This window comes from Olea europaea, unplaced genomic scaffold (assembly GCF_002742605.1).
Source record: "Olea europaea var. sylvestris unplaced genomic scaffold, O_europaea_v1 scaffold1815, whole genome shotgun sequence".
Taxonomy (NCBI): domain Eukaryota; kingdom Viridiplantae; phylum Streptophyta; class Magnoliopsida; order Lamiales; family Oleaceae; genus Olea; species Olea europaea.
In genome coordinates this window covers 300140-323241 of record NW_019235904.1, presented here as the reverse complement: position 1 = coordinate 323241, position 23102 = coordinate 300140, and the positions used below count along the sequence as shown (strand labels likewise).

General features: G+C 35.5%; 1 protein-coding gene and 1 pseudogene across 2 annotated transcripts; one reads left to right on the top strand and one right to left on the bottom strand.

The window, feature by feature from the left end:
• The first annotated feature begins 192 nt into the window (after positions 1-192).
• Positions 193-12284, top strand: LOC111378446 (polyadenylate-binding protein 2-like). 2 transcript variants are annotated; one of them, XM_023001644.1, is made up of 7 exons: positions 193-317; positions 465-567; positions 8678-8748; positions 9672-9863; positions 9996-10126; positions 11737-11820; positions 11936-12284. In XM_023001644.1, exons 1-6 carry the CDS (start codon positions 270-272, stop codon positions 11783-11785), a joined length of 594 nt encoding a protein of 197 aa, XP_022857412.1. In that variant the 5' UTR covers positions 193-269; the 3' UTR covers positions 11786-11820; positions 11936-12284. The 2 variants fall into 2 exon arrangements, with proteins under 2 accessions (XP_022857412.1, XP_022857410.1); XM_023001642.1 differs by having other exon boundaries at positions 11737-12218.
• Positions 12285-14795: 2511 nt separating this feature from the next.
• LOC111378434 lies at positions 14796-23100 on the bottom strand (annotated as a pseudogene).
• Between the last annotated feature and the right edge of the window lie 2 nt (positions 23101-23102).

Genomic DNA, 23102 nt, shown 5'->3' with positions numbered 1-23102 from the left:
TTTAGCTGTGCACCTAAACTTATGGACAGAGAATTGTTTTGTGCTGTCAACAAAAAAGATTAGGGAGAAGGTTGCAACCAAGTTAATAGGATGGAAACGGGTTGTATAATTTTGTCTAATGAATCTGAGAAGGACCAAAATAAGATGGCATCAATAACTTAGGGATAAAACTATAATTTTTTGTACGGTTTTTTAATCTTAGAATTATTAATTTTGATTTTGTGCGGCATAGATAGAGAGGGGGAGAGCTTTCAGAGAGGGAGCGACCAATGGATGGCGACGTCGAGATGGCGGCAGCAGACGACGGATCTGCCGTTGTAATATTTCTCTTTATCACTCTGTCTCTCAATTTTCTTTTTCTGGGATTTAATTTTTTCCGATTTATTTTCGCTATCCTGTAAAAACCCTAAATTTTATACATATATATATGAGCGTGTATATATGTATCTGTGGGCACTGCTCAGGAGCTAGATGATATGAAGAAGAGGCTTAAGGAGATGGAGGACGAAGCGGCCGCTCTCCGGGAAATGCAATCTAAAGTTGAGCATGAAATGGGCGCCGTTCAAGGTTACTCCCAATTTTTAGATGCTCCTGTATTCACCCATGCACAAATTTCTTGTTCCTATATGTCTTTTTTGAATTAAAATTATTATGTGTAATTCTTTTTCAGTTGTCGATTAGAAAAGAATGCATCTTCATGGCAATAAGAGGGGTGCAGCATAATGTAATGTACATGGAAAATGCGAAAAGCGAATGTAGTTTAACATTTTAATTTAGATTTTAGATTTATATCCATTCTGGATTGAATCTTGGAATGGCTCCATTTAAGACTAATTTTATTTCTTCAAATAGAGGGACAAAAAAGAAAAAAATATAAAAACATAAAAAAAAAAAAACTTTACCATGTTAGAGAAATTTGACAACTGGATGATTAGTCTACAAGGGCTCAACAAGGAGTATCAAATTCGAAGCAAGTGAATGAACTTACCCTTTTGAGAGTTGAAACATTGAATTGATGCCGAATTTACCTTGCAAGACAAAGGTTGTTTAAGCCTTTTGTTATGATGGAAGCAAGGAAGGGGGAAATCAGTTGAATTGGGGAAGGAAGGGTCAGAGTAGTGCCAGAGCAAGGAAGAAGAAAGAAGAAGGAACTACAACGGCTAACTGAACTTCAAATTCAGTACGGTGTCATTTTGTGTTGAGAATTAATTGTAATAAGCCAAGTGCGTTTTATATAATGCGTGTTTCCAAAAAAAAAATAAAAATTGCTGTTCTGTTATAACGACAGGAGGAGGAGGGAAAGTCATAACCAATTTTTTCGGAACATCTTGTCTCTGAATTTTCTCTCCTCTCTTTCCGTTTCTTTTCTGTTTAATTGTTTTCTTCTCCGTAATTGCATTCTGAAATTCTAATTGAAGATTGGGTGCTGAGAACTTCCATTGAAATCTAATTATGTTGTTCATATTTACGCGTTTGGTCGAGAATTTCAGCTCACCCATTACAAATTGGTATCAGAGCAGCAACGGATCTGGGAATGGCCGAAACTCGAAATAAGTTGAATGAAGAACACCTTAAGAGGTTAGATAAGGAATTAGCAGATTTGGGACTGGTTTTCAAATCCAATGATCAATTGCTGCAAGCCATTTGCACTAGGCAGGATGAGATGGAACAGATAATGGGAGAGATGAAGGCTACCCAAGAATTGATGGTGCTAATGTTAGTCCAACTGGCTGGTAATATGGCTGATTACAAGGAGAAAATAGGTAGAAGGGTATGGGTCATCATCTCTGACCAGTGGGGGCAGTCTTAAGGGAAATGAAATCCACTTTGGTAATTCCAGTAGAAACAAGGAGATGAGGATGGCTACCAAATTTTCAAAGATAGATTTTCCTTATTTTAGTGGAGAAGGGTCATTGGAGTGGCTAAGGAAACTTTCAGATTCATTAGGTGGAGGATGTGTTAAGAGTGGGAATTGCAAAGATGTATCTAAAAGGGAAGGCAGACATTTGGTTTCATGATTCCATCTCCAGCCACCCAACTGCTAATTGGGATGCGTTTGCTAAGGAGATTTGCAGGAGATTTGCGGAGAATACAGCTGAGGAAGTAGTAGAAACGTTCGGTAAATTAAGGCAGAAAGGGACCTTTATGGAATATCAGGAACAATTTGAAGGGTTGAAATCCCAGGTAATGGTGTCCTTACCTCACTTAACTGAGTCATATTATATTTCAATCTTTACCAGTGGCCTGAAAGACAAGATCAAATCCATGGCGAAGATGATTCAACCCTATACCCTTGCCAAAGCTTTTGAGATCGCCCTCTTACAGGAGAATACCATACCAGCTTTGAACAAAGGACCCAAATCCTTCAAACCACACCCCTACTCTAAATGGACCAATCCAAGTCCTAACCCCAAGCCAAATGAAGCTACAAATAAACCTAACACCTATTCAAAACCTACCTCTAGAAACTCCAATAACTCTCTTAAAGCCATTTTTCAAACTAAAAGGGAACTAGGGTTGTGTTACAAATGTGAGAAAAAGTATACTAAAGGCATGCATGTAGGAATGAAATGCTCAATTTCATACTAGTAGATGATGAAGGTGACGGGGAAGTAGATGAACCACTAGATGGATGGAAGAACAGATAAGTTAGGAAGTGGGGGATGAAGTGATGCAGATATCCATCTATGCATTAGTAGGCAGCCCTGTGGTGAAGACAATTAGACTCCCTGGCATGATTAAAAGAAGAAAGGTGTCTATATTAATTTATAGTGGGAGTACCCACAGTTTCATAGACGAACATTTGGCACAATTGATCAACTGTAAGGTGCAAAAAGCAAAACCCAGTTACTGTGGCGAGAGGTGGGAAACTGGTCAGTTAAGTGGTGTGTAATCCATTAATCTGGGGGATGCAGGATTCAGAATTTCAGTTTTAGCTGAGGGTGCTTAAGTTGGGAGGAAGTGATATGGTTCTTGGAGTAGATTGGCTAAGCCAATTTAGCCCTGTATTGTTTGATTTTGTTAAAGGAAGTATAACTTCCACTCATAAGGGTACAAAAATTAAGCTCCATAATGAAGCCATCAGAGAAGAATTCCAGGTGATGATTGGTAATGGAAAGAAGGGTGAGTTCAAGAAGCAACCTTATGGTATAGTGGCTCAGATCTCTTCCATTGCTGAGAGAGAACAGAAACCCATGCCAGCTGAACTTAAAGCAGTAGTGAGCCCTAAGGTTTTCCTGAAACCCAAAGGATTACCACCCACACGGTTTAGTGATCATCATATACCATTGAAAGAGGGTGCACAACCGTTTAAAACCAGGCCTTATAGGTGCCCCTATGTTCAGAAAGGGGAGATTGAAAGGATGGTGAAGGAAATGAAGGAAAATGGAATCATAAGGGCCAACAATATCCCCTATGCATCTCCGATCTTGCTAGTGAAGATGGCACATGGAGGTTTTGCGTGGGCTATAGACAGTTGAATAGTCTCACCATTAAGGATAAGTACCCCATGCCAGTCATAGATGAATTACTGGATGAACTAAAGGGGGCAAGATGGTTTACAAAAATCGATTTGAGGGTTGGATATCACCAAATTAGGGTAGCTGAAGAAGATACCCATAAAACAACTTTCAAAACACATGAAGGCTTGTATGAATTCAGGGTAATGCCATTTGGGCTTACCAATGTTCTTGCAACCTTTCAATGCTTGATGAATGAAATATTCAAGCAGTACCTCAGGAAATTTGTTTTGGTATTCTTTGATGACGTACTCGTTTATAGCCAAGACTTGAAATATGATTGTGAACATGTCAAGGTGGTCCTGGAGCTCCTCAAACACCATTAGCTCTTTGCTAAAGAGAGTAAATGTTCCTTCGGGCAGTCTAAAATAGAGTACTTATGTCACATCATTTCTGCAGTAGCAGCAACTAACTCTTCAAAAATTGTAGCAATGCAGGAGTGGCCTAAACCAACTGACATCAAACAATTAAGGGGATTTCTAGTCCTAATTGATTACTATAGGAGGTTTGTAAAAGGATATGGGGCCATTGCCAAACCCTTGACTGAATTGCTGAAGAAAGATTACTTTGATCGGAGTGAGGCTGCTGATGTGGCTTTCCAGGAATTAAAAAGGGCTATGAGTACCACTCTCGTATTAGCATTGCCAGACTTCTCCATACCTTTCAAAATCGAAACTCATGCATGTTATGGAGGGATTGGGGCTATCCTAATGCAGAATAAGAGGCCCTTAGCATACCTAAGTAAAGGCATAGACAACAGGAAGTTGGGCCTGTCCATATATGAAAAAGAGCTATTGGCCTTGGTCATTGCAGTAAGTGGTGACACTACTTGGAAGGCCACCACTTCATAATTAAAACAGACCACCAATCGCTCAAATACCTGCTGGAGCAAAGAATTACCCCACTACAACATAAATGGTTGTCCAAATTATTGGGTCTCAGCTATGAAATACACTACAAACAGGGAGTGGAAAATCAGGTGGTTGATGCTCTATCTAGATGGGGGAAAAATTTCAGTGTGCATGGCAATTACCGATGAGGAAGGTGATGACAAGCTACAAAGGAGATAGGGAAGCTGAGGCTAAAATTACAGCTTTGCTGCTTGATAGCAACTCTGAACCGGACTACCACTACTTGAATGGGCTACTTAAGTATAAAACCAGACTTTACATCGGCTCAGGTGGTGACATCAAGAAGAAGCTGGTAGCTACTATACATTCCTCACAGGAAGGGGGTCACTCTGAAGTACAGGCTAGTATCCATAAGGCTAAGCAATATTTTTTTTGGCCAGGGATGAACAAGGACATCAAAAAGGAGGCATTGGATTGTGACACCTGCCAAAGATGCAAAGGGTGACATTTAGCCTACCGGAGATTATTGCAACCTCTTATCAACTTCACAGTATGCTTGGAGTCACATTTCCATGGACTTTATTAAAGGTTTGCCTACTTCAAGGGGTAAGAATGTGATCTTGGTTGTAGTAGACAGATTCACTAAGTATGCACATTTCCTACCGTTATCCCACCCATTCTCAGCCCTAGCTATCGCCAAATTATTATTAGATAACATCCACGAGTTCCACGCGTTGTGTCGAAGTATTGTTACCAATAGATATAAAGTGTTCACAAGTAAGTTCTGGCAGGAACTGTTTAAATTCTTGGGAGTCAGAGTACAGCTAAGTTCAGCATACCACCTGCAAACCGATTAGGGGTGTAAGCGGTCCGGTTTTACCGATTTTTGACAAATTTTCAAATCAAACCATTTAAAACGGTTTGAGAAAAACCCAAACCCAAACCAAACTATTTTGAACGGTTTGAAAAAAACTCAAACCTAAACCTAACGGTTTGGTCCGGTTTTAAATCGCCGATTTTGCTATATATTTTTGTCCGTCTACTTTTATGTCATTAATTCATTGAATTTAATATATATTTATATCTCACTAGTAATAAATCTAAAACAAATTAAGCCCCTGTTTGAACCAAATTTTTGGGACAAAAAAATGAAAATTTGGATTGTTATTCCACAAGTCCAGCCGCCTTTGTTGACTTGCTATTTCATGTGTGGGACCCAACCTGCTCTCCAATAGTCAATTTTCTCATTATGATGATATGGAAAATATGGCTCAAACAGAGGCTAAATATATTTACTATAAATTTAAATATTAATTATATCAAAGTGAAATCACAATAAATTAAAACATAGTTTTTTTTCATTTTTGTTCACATTTTTTAGGTTAATGACGATACAATAATGTTACAATACAAGTCTACTAAACTAGATATAAGGTCCAAAAAACATAACGATGTCCAACAAGATCTCGTGATCATCATATCTGAAAAAAAAGATATTGATTAAACAAAGAGAGTAACCAACTACAATAATAAAGTAATTGTTTATAATATCTAAACATAACAATTACACAAGTTTACGTTTGTATGATGTTACGAAATACATTTAATTTCAAATTCTTACCTTAGTTTGCTCCAAAAAATTATTGATCTGAAACTTTATTTGAAACAAATATTATCACCGAAGGTCTAGGATCTCTTTGTCTCCAATTTGGTAGAATGGACTTCAATTCGACTTTGAAGAGGCGTGAAAAATCTGAAAAGAAGTGTGTGGTGCCGGTGGCTCAAAACTGTATTGGGTGTCGACTAGAGTTTATTTAAATTTTGAAGAGGAAAAAGACTTTTGATAGATTATGTTAGTCTTAAAATAATAATAATAATAATAATAATAATAATAATAATAATAATAATAATAATAATATATCTGTATTAGAAAATTAGGAATTGGCAAAAATACCTACAAATGACAAAACTATTGAATTTTACATATTTGGATGAATTTTCAAAAAATTTCATCTTTTTATTTTTTTATTTTTATATATTTTTCCACCGGTCCGGTTTGGTTTTAAATCGCAAATAAAATTCTCAAACCTAAACCAAACCATTTTGACCAGTTCAGTTTGGGTCAAAACCATTTCGTTGACCGGGTCCACGTGGCACCAAACCGACGGTTTCTAAAATGCGGTTTTGGTTCGGTTTTGCGATTTTTGCTTACAGTCCTAAAACCGATGGACAAATCGAAAGGTTAAATCAGTGCCTCGAGATGTATCTGCGATGCATGGTATACAAGCAGCCTAGACAATGGAGTAAATGGCTTAGCATTGCTAAATGGTGGTATAACACCACCCTGCACACTACCATTAAAATGACACCATTTGAAGCCTTATATGGGTATCAAACCTCCTCAGCTGACCCTTGGGCCTTACCAACGGATTTTCAATACTTCAGTGGAAGAGGTGCTACAGGACAGATATGAGATGGATAGAGTTCTGAAGGAGAATCTAACTCAGGCCAGTGCTAGGATGAAGTTTTATGCAGATAAGAACAGGAGTGAAAGGGAATCTCAAATAGGAGATTGGGTGTACGTGAAACTACACCCTTATGCTCAACAAACTGTAGCCAAGAGATCCAACAAGAAACTTTCTGCGAAGTACTATGGACCCTACAAAGTGATCCAGAGATTGGGGAAGGTGGCTTACAAACTGAAATTACCTTCTGCAGCCTAGATTTATTGTGTCTTTCGTGTATCGTTACTTAAGAAAAGAGTTGGGGAGAAGGAAGTTGCATCTGTAACACTACCAACCTTTCAACCTTGGGGACAAGGTCTTTCGAAGGGGGAGGGATGTTATGATGGAAGCAAGGAAGGGGGAAATCAGTTGAATTGGGGAAGGAAGGGACAGAGAAGTGCTAGAGCAAGGAAGAAGAAGGAACTACAACAGCTAACTGAACTTCAAATTCAGCATGGTGTCGTTTTGTATTGAGAATTAATTGTAATGGGCTAAGTGCGTTTTATATAAAGAGTGTTAAAACCAGATTGTTATTCTGTTATAACGACACGAGGAGGAAAAGTCAGAACCAACTTTTTGGGAACATCTCGTCTTTGAATTCCCTCTCCTCTTTTTCTGTTTCTTTTCTGTTTAATTGTTTTCTTCTCTATAATTGCATTCTGAAATTCTAATTGAAGACTGAGTGTTGAGAACTTCCATTGGAATCTAATTGTGTTGGTGATATTTACGCGTTTTGGTTGAGAATTTCAGCTCACCCATTACACCTTTTTAGATGTGATTGAGATCGCAATACAAAAATAATTTATTTATATTTTATTGGTTAATTTAAGAAGTAAATATGGTATATTTTCTTGTGGTAATTGTTAATTTTCAAATTAGAAAGGTTTTCTATTCTCGTTAGGATTTTTGCATATAAATAAGACTAGTATCATTGACCACTCAGTGTTAATGAAATTTTATCTCTAATTGTGTTTATTTATTTCAAATTCCCATAATCTTTGAATTCTCTCTCTTTTTCTTGTTTTCATTTGTGGTTCTGGATCAAGATGTCATATAGTGATCCTATGTGTTTCAACCTGCTGATTACGGTCTCATTTTGTTCTCATTGTTATTATTAATATTCTCGATATATTGTTCTCACCAAGTATTAGTTTCTGAATTTGAGTGGGTTTTCTGCCAAATTGTGTATTTGTGTGATAAATATCTTGGACCTGTTTTTACTACCTAATTGTTGTGTCAGTATTATTTCCTACCATTTTCCTTTGTTTGGACGTATCTTGCTGCATAATGCTTTAGATTTTTTATTTTCTTTGGCTTTGGCGGTGGGTGGGCTGTGAGAGGATCTGATGATTAAGGATTACTTTTGCGGATCAATGTGTAATCAATTTTAACTGCTACATCTTATATTTGTTGGTGCCTTTTGTTTGAGATCACGTTTCCAGTACTTGTTGGCAGAGACTGCTCGATTACATCTGTTAGTGAGCTTCACCACAATATGCTGAATTGATCATGCCTCTGGCAGTGTGGACCTTGAGACCTTGACTGGTCCAAATACTTAAGGACTTATTTTTCCTTTATATCCTTTATATGAGCATCGCATTGTATAATAGTGTTATATAATTAAATTCGAGATAACAACGAGGATTGATGAAGTCTTTAACTTCTATGAGTAGTATGATGCCCTTGTCTAAATGACAGCATTTCCATGATAATTGATAACATCATTGTCATCAATAGATACCATTTTGTATTACTTTCCTTGTCAATTCCTTTTTGATTTAAGTATTTCCTTTATTTCAACCAGATCCTGCTGCTGCTGCAGCTAATCAGGCAAATAAGGAAGAAGTAGATTCTCGTTCAGTCTTTGTTGGCAATGTAAGGCTTCTGCATCAACAAGTTGAAGTTGTTTAAGAGAACTCTATATTTAGTCCTTAGTAACTTTAACTGCTGTTATAATCTTGGCCCCTTTCTATTAGGTCTGCTTTGTGTAGAAGAACTGTTCATTTTGTCCTTTTCTGGAACAAGTTAGTTTACTTTTATATCAATTTGGGCCTTAAAAATTGTTTCTAGCAGATATATGCTGATTATGATGTACGCAAATTAGTGAGCTGCTCTGTGTTTTATTCTAATGCCACCTTATTTATGCTTGCCTGCTGAGTTGGACAATCTATTCTTCTTCCATTATAGCAATAATAAGATGGGTTTTGTGTCTCCATACTCCATTTATTATCTATGTATGAATCTGTGAGATGAACCATAGAAGTTGGCTCTCTGCGAGCATGCCCCATGTTTCTGTCTCCTAGCATTTACTTTTCAGTTTTTACTGTTTTGCTTACAATTTTATGTTAGTAGAATTCTGTCTCTTTTTGCTTCAAGATTGAGGCTGCTTATGTTAATTTCTTTGACTTGGATACTCCTTATTATTCCTATATATGGGATCAAAAGTCCTTTCTTTCTGAAATATTATTTTTTACATTTTTCCATTTATGTTTCCTGTCATTAATAAAATGTTGCTGATTCCATTATTTTAGCAAACATTGGTTTCAATTTCTCATAATGCTGACATAATTGCTTCAGAAGTTGGTTTATTTCCCCCCTATACTCAATTTGTTGTTTTCTGACACAACTGATGAGTGCCAAGGTTGCCTCACACATATTTTTCCTTTCAACTTACTTCAGCTTTAATGTTGTTAAATACCTTTACATGCATTCAGTAGATACATCCCAGCACAATCTAGTGTTCCTTTTCCCGACCCTTTTGGGGTAGCTTCTTTTGGACAATGAAACTTGCTTTGTAGGTGGATTATTCATGTACACCAGAGGAAGTGCAGCAGCATTTCCAGTCATGTGGGACTGTTAATAGAGTAACTATTCGGACTAACAAGTATGGGCAACCAAAGGGTTATGCGTACGTGGAGTTTCTTGAGGCAGAAGCTGTTGAACAGGCTACTCTTCTGAACGAATCTGAGCTTCATGGTCGCCAATTGAAGGTTAGCTACATCGCATATATTTGTTTGCTGCATTTACCAACCATGTGAATAAGGATACTGAAGCTTGTGATTGTGGAAGTTTAATGGTCATTCCATTCTCCTATTGTTGAATTTCTTTAAGTATTGTTCCAGGTGTCGGCCAAGAGGACCAACATTCCTGGCATGAAGCAGTTTCGCCCACGGCGTGCCAACCCCCAAGCGGGTTATCGCTCCAGGACACCATACATGCCTGCTCCAATTTTTTATTCACCATATGGATATGGGTACGAGTCATCATCCTCTGGATTTTTTATTATAAAATGACTGGTTCTATAATTATAAGGTTAGGAGGGTTGGGACCCTATTCAAGTCATTTTTCTGCTCCCTCAGCCATAGGCATTCCTTACCAGCGAAGTAATGATCATCGCTTAAGACGCATAAGCATGACCCTCTGTTTTTTTCACCCAACAAGTTAAAAATCTACAGAGGAAGGGATAAATTGAATTCATATCTTATCTGAGCTTGATGTAAGAAGAAACACAACTAAATAAGCTAAAATAACTAAATGGTTTCACACATTATGAAAAATCTAAGGAAAATTTGGTGCTGAAACACACCAAATTAAATCTGTCAACAATTAAAAATTGTGTAGGGAGAATAGAACACAGGTCAGTAAGCTATTCAGAACTTTGATTTTAGAAGATTAGAAAAAATAATTTCTAGCTTAAAAGTGAAAAGAAAAAACTAAAGAGGCTCTCAAATAATAATAAGGGTAATTAGTACATAATGTCTTTATCTTTCACAATCATTATGGAAAATGTTCTTACCTTTCATTTTTTTGGCATTTTGAAATTAGCACATGATGTCCCTACCTGTCACTATCATTGTAAAAAATTTCATACCTTTCATTTTTAGTATTTTCGCACTTAATTACATCTTTGATTGCGCAAACCATCATTGCTATCCATTATCATCAAATTTCTCAATTAAAAGCTCTAAAATAATTCATATACCCTCCTATTCAAATTAAAAAATAAAGAAAATTAAAGAATTTTTTTTTTAATTTTTAATAATTTATTTAGGACTTGTTTGCTCTCTTTTTTTTTTTTTAAAAAAAAAATAATTTCTATTTTTTAATAATTTATTTGGGATTCGTTTACTCTTTTAAAAAAAATTGGGACTATGGTTGCAATTAATTTTTTATTTTTTATTTAAATAGAGGGTATATTCATCGTTTCACAGCTTTTTATTGGGAAATAAGATGAAAATGGATAGAGGGGATGGTTTGCGCAATCAAATGTGTAATTAAGGGTGAAAATGCTAAAAAATGAAAGGTAGGGACTTTTTTATAATAATAGTGGAAGATTGGGACATAATTACTAATTACTCTTTTACTAATTTATTTGGGACTCGTTTGCACTTTTTAAAAAAAATTGGGATTATGGTTGCAATTAGTTTCTTTCTTTTCTTTTGTTTTATTTAAATGGAAGGGTATATTCGTCATTTCACATATTTTAATTGAGAAAATGTATGAAAATAAACTTTTGCACAATGAAAGGTGAAAATGCCAAAAATGAAAGGGAAAGACGTGCTACTAGTTACCCATAATAAAAATTCTGAGTAAGCAAGGACTTCATTCCAAACTGGCCCTAATGTGATTTTTAAAATCGATGGCTGCCTGTTCGACTCACTCACACTATTGCCGCAGAAAATTGAAGGAAAAAGGGTCCGTGAAGTGGGGTAGAGGGATGAGCAGATGACTGCTCTTGGGGAGAGAGGGAGATAGTTCTATTTGAAATTTTTAAGAGAAGAAGGGAGAAACCGTGGCTTAAAGCGTACTTCGGCATTATTTCATGGAAAATTACTTGTCACAAATGTGTCTTTTGCATTGCAGGAAGGTTCCCAGGTTCAGGATGCCTACGCGATACAGCCCGTACTTCTAAGCCTCAAGACTTTGATTGATGTGCCTGCTCTAGGAGTATGTAGTCGATCCTTGAATACCTCCGTCTTTCTGTCTGTATGACTTGCGCATAAACTAATGGATTGAAGATTGTAGTGATCATTTCTGACCTTGTTTTTATTTATGTTTTTAGGAGCTGCTTGTTCGGCTAGTAATTTGTCCTATATCCACAGCTGAATGATGGGATGTATGTGAAGTGAAATTGTACGTGAGATCTAATATTAAACAATCAAAATCAAGTTTGCTGAAAGTTGGATAATTTCAATTAGAAAAGAGATACACATTTTCGCGTCACTCTCATTTCATGTATTAGGTTAATTGAATGACACGGGCATTATTATTATGAAGAAAAAGGATAAATTTTCATTGTACGGTCTAGTCCAATGCTGTGCCAAATGGACTCAATATTCTCTGTTTGTTTTTAGCGATAACGAGATGCAGAAAGAGTGTTCATTGTAATCTTGAATGTGCTCTGAGTCCTTATTTCCCCTATCTTTTCATTTCTTTCAATTATCATTCATGCTCCAAACTTCTTTTTAAGTCGTCTCTTTAAATCTATTACTAGCTATTGGAATTACCCCCCTCAAATTAGCTCATTCCTTTAACAAGAACAAGTATTAGATGGAAAAAATATACCCAGAACGATGAGTCTTTTCGTCCTTTTCTACAGTTCTTTAAAATTTTAATTTTTTAAATTTATAGATGTTCTTCAAATGGTAGAATATGCTATTTAAAAATAGAAATTTTCTTGAAGATGTTCTAACCTAACAATATTAGTTAATTAAACTAATTCGTGATTAAATATATTTTGATTTGTTGTTATGCTACAAAACTGTAGATTTGGGAGACTTTGCGGTGGCATATACCAACAAGGCAACAACAGTACTTGCTTAAAGCCGAAGGCATAATCAATTTTTGCACAAATCAACATCCCGCCCCCCCAATACTCTTTTCAACGAAAGCGTTTCCTACAACTTGCCCTTAATGTGCATGCATGTTTTGAACACGCTTCTCATTGTGGACAATTTATAAGATAATCCGAGGACATCTATGATTAAGTTCTAAATCTTGATGCAGACAAACGAATTTTTATTCTACATTTTCGAGTTATATATCTGTGTTTAATTTTGGTCATTCTCTCCTTCTCGAAAAATATAGAAGAAAGGGCCGAAGGGGTCTGGACCCCAATATCTGCCATAAAAGGGCCAAACCATAACTACAACCTGACAGTATAATCGTCAATATTTTAATCACTTTAATTCTGTGCTATTCTTCATGTCAAACATATCATAAGGATGTTGAAGATACATATATAGGACAACAACAAATTAAGTTTTAAAATTTAGATTGGACATTTTTCGGACAAATATGGCGGATATGCCGATGTTAAGTTGAATGTGTGTCATCCAATAAAAATGAGAATTACCCTCACAGAGAGAGAGAGGGAGAGAGTACATGCTGATAAATGGAGACGGGAATAACTATGGATGGATTAAGAACATTCCAATACAAATGAAAATTACCCTGCGTGTGTGTGTGTGTGTGTGTGTGTGTGTGAGAGAGAGAGAGAGAGAGAGAGAGAGAGAGAGAGAGAGAGAGAGAGAGAGAGAGCACATGCTAACAAATGGAGATGGGAATAACTAAAAGGGCCGAAGGGGTCTGGACCCCAATATCTGCCATAAAAGGGCCAAACCATAACTACAACCTGACAGTATAATCGTCAATATTTTAATCACTTTAATTCTGTGCTATTCTTCATGTCAAACATATCATAAGGATGTTGAAGATACATATATAGGACAACAACAAATTAAGTTTTAAAATTTAGATTGGACATTTTTCGGACAAATATGGCGGATATGCCGATGTTAAGTTGAATGTGTGTCATCCAATAAAAATGAGAATTACCCTCACAGAGAGAGAGAGGGAGAGAGTACATGCTGATAAATGGAGACGGGAATAACTATGGATGGATTAAGAACATTCCAATACAAATGAAAATTACCCTGCGTGTGTGTGTGTGTGTGTGTGTGTGTGTGAGAGAGAGAGAGAGAGAGAGAGAGAGAGAGAGAGAGAGAGAGAGAGAGAGAGAGAGCACATGCTAACAAATGGAGATGGGAATAACTAAGGATAGATTAAGAACACGATATCATTGGCAAAAATTATATGTTTTCCCTGAAATTTCATATCATTAGTAAGTTCAAGTACTTCACCTAATTTTATTAAGAATAAAGTTTACTTGTTTTGTTGTCCCCATGGGCATGGCACAAAGATAAAGTATGAGGGTTCTCTATAGAGCATCGGGAGTACGAATCTTGCGACAGTTTGAATGCAACGTTTATGTTGAAAGGCAAATGTCTTGTGGAAACTAAGTTACGGTGCGTTTTGTTGTTCCTCCGGGAGTCCTGTCCGTACATTGTAAAGAAAGGTCTACAAGGAGAAGAATCGCATTCTGAATGTTCGATCCAAGTGTGTATAAACTGTGACCGCACCCGGATTTACTCGGGTAGTGAACTAAGGGGAAGATCATCACTCCTCAAAATTAGTCGGGCGAAACTTGAACACCATAGTCATTTAAAAAAAAAAAAAAATTTAACTTGATTTGTTTTCTTGTCATCTATACGAATAATGCAATCTAGTTTCACTCCTAGTTAGTAATCATACTGTTCAATAAAAATATATGCATTAAATAATGTAATAGTAACCTCACTGTCATACTACATTTTAATTTTATGAAAAAAATACCCATTCAACACTTTCACTTTTACTATCTTTTCCATTATAAATTACACATTACCCTTATTTCAGGTTTTTCAACGAAAAGAGAATTTAAAGTGAATTATAAATTGACCACCCCCATCCTCACCCAACCAACCAACCTACCAAATTTCCAAATCCAAACTCTTCCATAAAAGCATAAACCCCATTCGCGTCTGTATCTTTACTACCATACACGTGCACACATTGATTCCTTCCTCGCTTCCTTGTATTTGTCAAACAAGCGTTGAACATTTGGATGATTGAGGGTCCCACATAGCAGGGAGTAAGCACTTCCTGCCGCTCACACCATGCGCATTGTAGCTAGCTTTGTTGGATATGGTATAAATGTTATTTGTATATGGACAATAATTTTGTACAAGTTTAACAAAACAAAATTATGTTAACTCACAAATGAAGATGGTAGAACCAAGATAAGAAGATCAGGAAAATAAGATGAAATGATCCGAGACAAGTGATAACACTCTTTCCTCAAAAGAAATTTGTCCCGCATCAATGCTAATGGAGTAACCGCAATTGTCTCTCAAAATACAATATATTACTTCCTTGTAGTAAAAGTACTTTCAACTACAAGGCAACAACGAACTTAAATGAATTATTCTCTCTTCAAAGATGATTTCTAATACAAAATTTGGGAGAGTTTTGGCAAGAATTTTGATGCAAGACCCAAGAACATGAATTGGGAAGCCTAAATGACATCAAGGGGATCCAATTTATAGAAGGGGGATTGTAAATGAAGAGACACGTCCCAAAACTCAGCAATCTTCATAAAGGGACGCAATCCTATTTGTTGCTCATCTACTGATGGCTCTTCGCTCGAGCGCTAAAAGCAAAATCCTTGAGTTAGGGTTACAATTACAAAGATTCTTAAGCAGTAGGCTTTAATCACGTTCATTTTGATATGCAACAATTTGATCTCTCAATAAGTCATTTGTAAGCGGATCCGCAATGTTCTCTTTTGATTTCACATAATTTATGGAGATAATACCATTTGAGATCAATTGTTTAGTGGTATTGTGTCTATAACGTATGTATCTAGACTTACCATTATACCCTCTATTTTTTGCCTTTTGAAAAGCCATTTAATTTTCACAATGTATACCTACTGGAGGTACTGAGTTAGGCCAACATTGACTGTCTTCCAAAAGGCTACGAAGTCATTATGCTTCTTCACCTGCTTTATCCAAAACAATAAACCCTGATTCTATCATTGATAGGGCTATAAAAGTCCACTTTTTACTAGACTTCCATGACAAAGCAACCTCACCAATGGTAAATACATAAACCCTAGTAGATTTGGAATCTTTCATGTCAGATATCAAATTCACATCACAATATTCTTCCAATACCTTATGATATTTTGTGAAGTGTAATATAAAGGTTAATGTATGTTTTAAATACCTTAGAACTCTAGTCAAAGCTTTCCAATGATCATAGCTTAGATTACTCACGAATCTATTAAGCTTAGAACTCTAGTAAAATGCTATATTTGTTTGAGTATCGTTCGTAATGTACATTAGATTGCATATAACTTGTGAATACTTTAGTTGTGATACCGGTTCACCCATATTCTTAACTAAGAGTAGATTTCAGTCAATAGAATTTTCACAAAACTTTCATCAAGTACATTAAATCTCTTAAGTACACTTTCAAAGTAAAGAGATTGGGAAAGTACAATTCCCTCAGAAATTCTAGAGATCTTAATCCCTAATATCACATCAGCCACACCCATGTTTTTCTCGTCAAAATATTTTGTTAACAATTCTTGGTATGTATGATTATTTCGTGATTATTAATCATAATCAACATATCGTCTACATACAAACATACAATTACATAGGCTTTTAGTGTATATTTTATTTATACACACTTTTTAATTTTAATAGCATTTGATAATATCGTTTTGTTTAACTTTTGGTACCATTGTTATGAGCTTGTTTCAACCCATATAGGAACTTAACGAGTTTGCAAACCTTTTTTGTTTTTGGATGGAAGTAATGAAGCTTTCACATTGCTCCATGTATATCTCCTCTTCTAAGTCAACATTCGGAAATGTCATTTTTACGTCCATTTGATGAATCTCAAAGTTATGTAATGTTGCAATTGCAATTAACAATATTATCGAAGTAATTCTAGTCACATGTAAGTAGGTATCAAAGAAGATAAGTTCTTCTTTTTTGCCTATATCCTTTGACAACCAATTTAGCATTATATTTATCAATTGACCCATCCGATTTTAATTTTTTTCTTGATAATTCATTTACACCCAAAAAACTTATTTTCGGGTGATAAATCAACCAATTCCCAAGTATGATGGGACCCTCCAATAAGTCTATTGGAATTGGCTCTGTATCAATGGAATCTCATCATTCATACATAACAAATTGGTGTGGTATATGAGGTTGGATAACCGATGCCCCGGTGACTGATGTAGCGCCCAGTTGAGGCTTGGTCGTTTGGATTGCTCCCTGCATACGGCTCACGCCATTCAAGGTGGCCTAGCTTGGCATTCATTCACAAATTTTGTATTATAGAATCTATCTCACTATTGATAATTTCTTTCCATTGTGGTGCTTTCGATCTAGACATTGTCTTATTAATAGCTTCAATTTATTTTCTACCGTGTAATCAGGACCAAACAAAGTAGATGTTCTAGCTCTTTTACTACTTCTTGGTTCTTCATAATTTGAAGTACCTTTTGTAATTTTATAAGTTTTTTTATTTGAAGTTATGTTTTCCTTGTCTTTGCATGAAAAGATATCTTTGACAAAAGATGCTTTTTCTCGATTCTATTATAGTGCCTTCATGTATGTCTTGAGCATCAGTTTTAAGAACAAGAAAATGATATGCACTACTATTATTGGTGTATCCAATAAATATATAATTAATTGTTTGAGGACTAATTTTCTTTTTTTTAACCACTCATATTTAAAAAAAAAAAAAATACTATTCCACCTATTTCATTTCCAAAAAAAAGGGGGGCCAAACGGGGGCTCAAGTGTTTATAAGAAAGTAGATAACATTTCCATGATTCATATGAAGTTTCATCCATTTTTTAAAGGTATCTTGTTTAGAATGCGATCGGCAAAAAGTACAGCTTCCCCCACAAGTTCTGGATGCGATTTACTTATCAACATTGCATTCATCATTTCCTTAAGAGTTTATTTTTGTATTCAACAACACCATTCGATTGAGGTGAGTAACGTGCCAGTATTTGATGAATGACTTCATGTTCGGAGCAATATTCTTCAACGGTACGCCGTATTCTACTCATCTATCACTTCAAATGTTTTTTATTCATTCACCTTGATTTTCAACTTCCATCTTACAATGTTTAAAAACATCTAAGACTTCGTCTTTGCTTCTTAGCAAATAAACATAACAATACTTTGTACAATAATCGATGTAATAAAGTATTTCTTACCACCTTTAGTTTGAACAAATTTTAAATCAAAAATATTGCTATGAATTAATTTTAAAAGTGTCATGTTCCTTTGAACCAAATGAAAGGTGTTTTGGCCAATTTTTCCTCAACACAAATTTCACATTTACGATTAGGATCAAATTTAAGAATTGAAATTAAACTTTGATGCATAAGTTCAAGCACATATTTTAATTGGCATGTCCTAATCAATTATGTCATAAACAAGACAACTCAAGTATATAAGTAAAATTCAAAATTTTAATTATAATACTTTGTTTTAGTACAGTTGTAGGAATGTTCATTTTAAACATTCTGTCACATAAGTATCATTTACCAACATAAATCTCATTTTTAGTGAGTAAAAATTTATCGGATACACACAAGTTTTAAGTCATTTTTGCTTGGATACTCAGATACAAGGTTCTTGCGATTGTACGGTACATGTGGGACATTGTTGAGGACGAGCTCTTTGCCAAAAGTCATCTTCAAAGTAATCTTCTCTTAGCCTTTAACTTTCAAGCTTGCAAAATTTCACATGAAAAATTGTTCTCTATTTAGTTCTTTGTAGTTTGAGAACATAGTTATATTTGCACAAATATGGCTTGTAGCACCACTATCGACCCATCATTCTCTTGAATTACGAACATTGTTGCATTCAGAAACAACCATAGACATTCGTATCTTGTACCTCTTCAGATAGCGTGTCTCTTTCAACCACATTAATTTGTGTATTCTTTTTAGGCTTTCGACATTCATTAGAGTGAACCGCTTTTCACAATTTAGTATTTGCCTTTGAACTTCTTGACATTCTTGAAGTTGTCTCTTTTTGGTGCATCACCAGAGACCTTACGCTTTTTATTGATCCTCGAACCAAATTTCACAAAGTTTGCTCCAAGTTGAGCAATAGACTTCCTTTTGATCTTTCTATTGTCTTCTTCAATCCTCAAATGGGCTATCATTTCCTTTAAGCTCATCTTCTTGCATTTGTGCTTGAGATAATTTTTGAAATCTTGTCATAAAAGTGGGAGTGTCTCAATGATAGTAGCAACTTGGAAATACCTACTCAAATCCATTTTCTCCACACAAATATCATGAAGTAGAACCTATAGTTCTTGCACTTGACCAATCACGATTTTGGAGTCTATCATCTTGTGATCAAGGAACTTTTCGATAATGAACTTCTTCGTACCAACGTCCTCTGTTTTGTACTTTTTTTTCCAAAGAATCCCAAAGTTCCTTGGCCAATTTCATAGCACTAGACACTCCGTAAAGTATATTGTCCAATCTATTTATGATATAGTTCTTATAAAGGAAATTCAAGCACTTCCATGCATACAACGCAATCTTCTAAAGGAAATTTAAGTACTTTCAAGCATACAATACAATAATTGATTCACGATTATTTTTTCATTCTTGTACCACTGGAGCGGTTTCGGGATATGAACTTTTCCAATTTCAAAATGGTGAGAAAAAACTTTTGTTGCCATCTCTTGAAGTCTACTCTTCCAAACTTTTCTAGTTTTTCCCATGTGAAATTGAAGTATTTTGAAGTGGTGTGGCCAAAGGCGGGCCACATTGTTTATACCATTTGTTGTTTGACTCGAAGTAGTCTCAATGGTATTTATTTATGTTATGTAAACAAAAGTTCAACACAAGTAAAATTCAAGAAAATAATAGCACAAATGCTTATTCCAAAAGAATGCGGGTTTATTCAACAAAACAATGGAAAATTTCGTTTTAAGTTTGTTAGTGGATACAAAAGTTATTTTGTATGTGGACAATAATTTGGCACAAGTTTAACAACACAAAATGTTGTTAAACCACAAATGAAGATGGTAGAACCAAAATGAGAAGAAGAAAATTAGATGAAATGATCCTAGGCAAGTGATAACACTCTTTCCTTAAAATAAATTTACCCCGCAATGGTGCTAGAAAAGTAACGAAAATTTTCTCCCAAGATATAAGGGATTACTTCCTTGTAGTAGAAGCTCTTCCAACTACAAGGCAACAGCAAACTCGAACAGATTATTCTCTCTTCAAAGAATGATTTTGAATACAAAATTTGGGACAGTTTTAACAATAATTTTTACGCTCAAGCATATGAATTGAGATGCCTAAATGATATCTAAGGGGTCCAATTTCTAGAATATGAGGGTTATGAATGGAGAGACACGCTCCAAAACTCAGCGACTTTTATGAAAGGATGCAATCCTATTTGTCGATCACTTATTGTTGGCGCGCCGCTCAAGCACCAAAAGTAGAAACCCTATCGCTCACTTGGTGCTGGGTTGCCGCTTGAGCGGTGGCCATAAGTGTTGATTACGCCCAAAGTATAACGCGGTGATTGTAGTACAGTTTTGGGGTGTCGTATCCATAGGGAGATAGAAATTTTCTCAAAAAATCAAACAAACTAGGGTTTTCGTAATTTTATGTGGGAATAATTTGTCACTTGGAATAAAAATTAATTATCAATATGCGACATAAGTGAAGCGTCGAAATTCCCCCATTGGATTGGATCAATCGACATCAATAATTCATGTATTTTTCATCAATTAGAGATTTTCTTCCCAACTCTCTAATCGGAAGATTTAACAATAAAGTCCAATTTAATTCCAATTATATTGCTAGAATCTAGATTTCCTATAACACATTCGCACATTTTTTTATTGGAACAAGATCAAAGATCGGCAATATACATCAAGTATAAGGCAATAATCAATTCGCCAATAAAGTAATATTAAGATTAAAATTCAACAATTATTCCAATCATTCGATAGAAGGAACATGTCTAGATCTATGAAGGATTTGATAAAAGTTAAAATAATCTCAACAATAAATAATTCAAATTGTAATTCAACAAGTATTTCGAATATTCGATAGAGAAAGCATGACTGAATCTATGAAAATTCTAATAATTGTTAAACTAATGTCAAAAACATATTCAAGATATGGAAATTCGATTCTAAAATTGTTTAATAATGAAAAACTCAATTACATGAATTAAAGATGTCGAAATCACCAAAATCGATTGAGATCCTTCGTTGCTTCACCAAGTTCCTTAGTTTTCCATGGAGTTTCTTGAGCACCAAGATGAAAGAAATAGGTCTGGGGGCATCTGACTTCGTTCTGGGTGATTTTGGGCATTTATATCCCGTGAAAATTAAGTTACCATAAGAGATTCAATCGTATAAGGAAACTGAGATTCGGCCGCCCAAAAAACACTATGCGACCGCATGGTTATTGTCATTGCGGTCGCATGGTTATGCACTTTCAGCCTCTTCAATTCTCGGTATAGGTGTGTGCGATCGCATAGTAGAAAGGCATGCGACCGCATGGTTTCGCCAGACAGTTTTCAGTGTTTTAATCATAACTTTCTTTCCCGATATCCAATTGAGGTTATTCAAGTTGCATTGGATAGCTAACTCAAAGGGCCACAATTTTTATTCAGAAGTCATCTCTCAATTCGATCATCTTCCATGTCAAAAATGGGTCCCAACATGAGACTAAAAACTGGTGTGTTAGTTTTCGATTGGAAATTGATGTATTGATCAAACTTTGACGTTATTTCATCCCTTTGACTTCTTTCCTCATCCACATGACCTCTAACACTTTCGAATCTTCATCATAATCTTAGACACAAGTTTGGATCATTTGCACTTTAGTCCCTGAACTTTCGTTCTCTTCTACTTTGGTCATTTTTCACTTGTTTCTTCCGAATTTCATCTTTTTCACCAAAATGCAACATAAACCAAAATATAAGAGTAATGAGTGCATTTTGGCATAATATAATCAGATGAATGCAATAGTTAAGAGGGGAAAATATGGTATTTTACACTCTTATCAAGTGTTGAAAATTTAAATTTTTCCTTCTAATTTTGGACAATAATTTCTCATTCATCTAGAATTAGTTTTAAGAGTTAAAATATATCACGATCATCTATTCGACGAGTAAAATAAGTTAGTCTATTTATTTTCATAATTTGACTACCGGATCAAATCCAAATATTTGGCTAAATTTGAGATGAAAGTCACTTTTTTCACATTTTTCATGGTTTTATACCTTACCAATTTTCATTTTAACAAATTCCATCAACCAGCTTCAGTGCTCTTATTCGTCAAAACAATGCCGGCGTAACCCAAATAAGTGCCGACCAGAAAATGCCTGTGCAAGCCATCATCAACTCTAATGGAGCCGTTGGTGGACCCTAGAAATACCCATTATTAAACGGGTTTATCGCGGTACTTGCTAAAATAGTTGCCAAATTAATCACCATCCCGTCAACGCGAACCTGGTCATTCGACGCCACCAGCGATGACGTTTGGGGTCCATAAACAACAGATGAAATGGCCATGCAAAGTAACCTAATCACTGTGTCTCCAAATTCCAATTCCATGCAAACGCGAACCAGGTCACTCCGTTGGTCGATCCATATCCACCATAATGACTCAAGCAAATCCCACCAATGACAACATCTTTCGCCATTTGAAAAACATTAACTGGCCTTCTTAAATGCCCTCCTTAGCGGCCAAGAAAAGTATATTGAAATTCATGAGACACTTTCCTAAAGAATGATTTTCTTCCAAAATTTGATTCCCTACCACGAGCATAGATAAAAATTTTCACCGTATTTAAACAAACGACTATGGAGCCTTCATAGAATTGAAGGATGGCAGATAATCAACAATTATGGAGCATTGGATGGGTGTGAACTTGCCATACCAGATGAAATTAACGGTGATGGTTCCCTTTAGAAAAGGGCCTTTATGGTATTTCAACATAAATGGATGTTTTTGCACTAGAGTAGACATTGAAGAGAGACGAAGATTCGAAGAAGATGAAGTAGAGCAAAAATATTGTGCTAGTGGCAGAATAGTAATTTGAGGCTATTTTCTCCAAAAGTAAAGTTGAATTCAAGAACTTGAATGTTTATACATGGGAAATGAAAGCAGTTACGTGTACACCATCCTTTATACAGGTTGGCTCCCTCACACCATGCTTCAATTTCCTGTGGAATATTAATGGTTGTACATCATGTTTTACAACATCTCAAAATAGAAGGCTCACAATTTTTTTTATTTATGGTGGACCTCATCATGT

What these genes read in the sequence shown, in the direction of transcription:
- LOC111378446 (XM_023001644.1), top strand. Translation starts at nt 270, where the DNA reads ATGGATGGCGACGTCGAGATGGCGGCAGCAGACGACGGATCTGCCGTT. An exon ending in TTCATGGTCGCCAATTGAAG is followed by an intron (nt 9,864 to 9,995) that starts GTTAGCTACATC and finishes GTATTGTTCCAG; the next exon opens with GTGTCGGCCAAGAGGACCAA. An exon ending in TATTCACCATATGGATATGG is followed by an intron (nt 10,127 to 11,736) that starts GTACGAGTCATC and finishes TTTGCATTGCAG; the next exon opens with GAAGGTTCCCAGGTTCAGGA.